Genomic DNA, 3,655 nt, shown 5'->3' on the forward strand with positions numbered 1-3,655 from the left:
ACTCAGAATACCTTAGCAACACCCTAGTCATCACGCAGAGTACATTAGCAACACCCTATAATGCTATAGAAACAACTCTGGCAACACCCTTACAATCACACTGAATGTTTAACTGACTCTTAAGCAACACCCTATTCGTCACTCGGAATACCTTAGCAACACCCTAGACGTCACTCAGAAAACCTAAGCAACACCCTATTCGTCACTCGGAACACCTTAGCAACACCTTAGACGTCAATCAGAAAACCTAAGCAACACTCTATTCGTCACTCGGAATACCTTAGCAACACCCTAGATGTCACTCAGAAAACCTAAGCAACACCCTATTCGTCATTTGGGATACCTTAGCAACACCCTAGTAGTCACTCTGAATACCTTAGCAACACCCTAGTTGTAACTCAGAATACCTTAGCAACACCCTAGTCATCACGCAGAGTACATTAGCAACACCCTATAATGCTATAGAAACAACTCTGGCAACACCCTTACAATCACACTAAATGTTTAACTGACTCTTAACTACAGCCTGACAACTGTAATTAAAACATTGCTAGGCATTGTGGGCCCTATCAACCATAATGCCTAGCAACACCCTAGAAAACACTCAGAACACCTTAATACTGGGCTAGTTTTAGAACCTCTACATTATCTCTAACACTGCGGTTTTTTAACGGAAATCTCAAATTCCTGTTGTAGTCTTTTAGATGCAATATGAGATAACATAACTAACATTACTGTGCTCACTATAAGCACTTCATATGTGCTTGCCGTCCTGATGATGTGATGTTGAATCTAAAGAGGGTGTTGGCCCGTCATGTTTGAAGCTCCCATTATCTGCTCTCTGCAGTGTGACGCTGTCAGTGTGGCTGTACTTGCTGAGCTGGTGCAACCAGTCTGTGTGTGGAATAATCAGGCATGTCAATGAATACAGGAACTACGGAAGTCCTCTCATTATGCTGTCTGACACAGGTAAGCCAGTCAGGGCGCATTCCATCATATGACCTCACTTCAAGAAAAAACTCTAGCAATTCTAAACAATTCTTTCAGAACATTCTAAAATAATAATAAAAACCTATGTTGCTCAAACCAGTATCTTTTTTGCTGTGGAACACAACATTTTCTTAGCAAAAATAATGTTTATCTGATGTTTGTATCATGCAATGAAAGTGCATGTTATGAGCTATATTTCAAGCCAGACAATAGCTTTGTATGAGAAACAGAATGAAATACAAGTTGTTATGTACGTGACATGCACGCGTCAATATGTCTTGGTCCTCAGGTGATATAGTGGTGCAGGTGCAATTGGTTGCTGGAGAGGAGCAGGCGTTTACAGCACACGCAGCTTTACCCCTCCGTACCTGGATCCGTCTGGACATCTTCTTTCAGGTGTCAGAGGTACATCAGCTATATTCATATGGAGTCATGTGCACTTTTCTTAGATAAGTCACACTCAATACATACTAGGGGTGTAACGGTACACAGAAGTCATGGTTTAGTATGGACCTCGTTGGCATCCTGTTTGCAGACTTATAATATTTCCACACAAATTTTAGGAAATGAATGCAGTTTGAGTTCAATTCTGGAATAGAGATCAGCCAAAATGAAACCAAAAACCACATTTTTCAGAATCATAGCCGCTCGACCGGTGCATCTCTGGAACCCTGAAACTTTCCCACACTTCTGATTTAAAACAAGCAGGCGGTTCTTCGAGCTTTTGTGTGTTATGTGAACTCGCCGTTCTTGTTTTGGGTTGTTACATAGATCGTCTCTTCTTCTGCTCTTTTCTGTTTTGGAGGTTAGCGTTACATTACTTCTAAATTGATTGCCTATGACTGAATGTATTCGTCATCTGACTGCATGAACCAAACTGTGACATCCATACCGTGACCGTTTGGGACAAATACATGTACCGTTACACCCCTAATACATACAGAGGCACAACTGATGAAACAACATTTATGTGTGAGTGTAGAAGAAACTGAAACAGTTTTTCTCATGTCAGGCAAAACTCACAATTACAAAGATCTTACCCACAGGAAAGAATTTGGAGATCACTCATCTTTCTTAGTAAGTCCCAACATCACATCTACACAAAAAAAAATAAAAGTAAAATAAAAATACTGGGTTCGATTCCCACAGAAATGCTTTGTCCTGTTTCCAGTAAAATAATAATATTCATATAATATAATATTCATTTAAGCAATAAATAAATTGAATAAAATATTAAGATATTGTTTTCAGAGAATAAAATATAATTCTAATTAATGTAAGCATATTGTCTTGGTCCAATGACAAATTTTTTAAGCAAGGTTTTTGGCAAACGTCCAACTAAATTTATTTATGTATTTATTTAGTGTTTTTTTAAACTTTCTACAACCATTTTTTTATAGTGTAGTTCATGTTAAGTGAAACCTTTCTTTCTTTCTTTCAGTTTTCGTCAGCCAGTTCAATTCAATGACACATCAGGATATTTTGTGATTGGTGGATGCAGCTACATGCAGGGGATTCATGGCTATATTGGACCAATCAAATACTATCGTTTAGGCTCAGAATATGTGAGTCCTCTCTTATCAATAGCTAAATGCATATAAAAAAATATTGTGCAAATAATAATCACATGAAGCAGCATACATTCAGACATTCTTATGTAATACTATCTTATATCATTTCTATTCAAGGTGACAAACCCCCTGTCCCCTGTTAGGACGCTAAAGGAGCTGGACAGACTCCACAGACACTGTGAGGAAATGAGATGGGTTACTGAAGACTATCTGCAAGCATTGAGACAAAACCGAGACATCTCTAGAGGTCAGTTAATATGAACTTGACCATAATAGATCAAATACCAAATGATTTGGTATACTCACCTCCCATAACATTACAAAGTTTGTTTTTGCGATTCATTTTCACGCACTGAGGAGCAAGTACTTTATTATGTAGAAAAAAGAGCTTTCTTATGAAGCTCTTATTAAAGAGTTTGTTATTAATGGCAACAAACTTGGTATGCTAGAGTAGCATCTTAAATGACATTTGAGAGTGTTGGCTCTTCAAAATGTACAAAATGTAAACAATGACACCGTTTTAATTTTGGGTGAACAGTTCCTAAAGACTTTGTGTTTTTGGTCATCAGATGTTTGTGAGTGTTTTTATGGAGACATTAAGAGGAAGTTTGATCGTAGGAAATGCACACAAACTTGGTCGTGGGACCAGCAAAGAAGATTCAGCCTCACCCTGAGGCTTCTAGAAGAACACCAGGAGCTCATAACAGGTAGCAGTGGTTTAATGTGGTCCTCTATAATGTGAGCTATGATGATTTTGGTGGAAAAGTTCCTCTGTTCCTCAGGTCTGGGCAACAGCAGCAGACATTTGCTACGTCTAAGCCGAGTGATTTACCAGGATGCGGTAAAGACAATAGCTAAAGCAGAGGAATCTGCCGGCGGTCTGGATCTCCTGTCCACTATTATTCAGCAGCTTCAGGTGTCCTCCTGCTGGGGTCACCAGCACTCCTCTCTTCTGCTCGCTACCCTGCACCTGGCCGGCCTGGGTGTCCCGGTGGACCTGGAGCAGGTGGGAACCAGAACACCTGAGCATTCAACAGTCATTATAAAAGAGCCACGCAGTGGAAGCGTAATTCATTTTGAAGTCCACCTGAAAT

The 3,655-nt window shown here is 39.5% G+C and overlaps 1 protein-coding gene across 1 annotated transcript in view; it reads left to right on the top strand.

Annotated features, from left to right (window-relative positions):
- Window positions 1-3,655, top strand: part of LOC107570771 (protein sel-1 homolog 3-like) — a 7,152-nt gene that overhangs the window by 1,927 nt on the left and 1,570 nt on the right. Inside the window, exons 2-8 of the mRNA XM_016257032.1 lie at window positions 848-969; window positions 1,280-1,395; window positions 2,003-2,067; window positions 2,432-2,555; window positions 2,679-2,808; window positions 3,131-3,268; window positions 3,344-3,567. Of these exons, the coding sequence (XP_016112518.1) occupies window positions 954-969; window positions 1,280-1,395; window positions 2,003-2,067; window positions 2,432-2,555; window positions 2,679-2,808; window positions 3,131-3,268; window positions 3,344-3,567 (813 nt within the window). The 5' untranslated portion in view covers window positions 848-953. The remainder of the gene's footprint in view (window positions 1-847; window positions 970-1,279; window positions 1,396-2,002; window positions 2,068-2,431; window positions 2,556-2,678; window positions 2,809-3,130; window positions 3,269-3,343; window positions 3,568-3,655) is intronic.

This window comes from Sinocyclocheilus grahami, unplaced genomic scaffold (genome assembly GCF_001515645.1).
Source record: "Sinocyclocheilus grahami isolate Dianchi unplaced genomic scaffold, SAMN03320097.WGS_v1.1 scaffold1503.1, whole genome shotgun sequence".
Classification (NCBI taxonomy): Eukaryota; Metazoa; Chordata; class Actinopteri; order Cypriniformes; family Cyprinidae; genus Sinocyclocheilus; species Sinocyclocheilus grahami.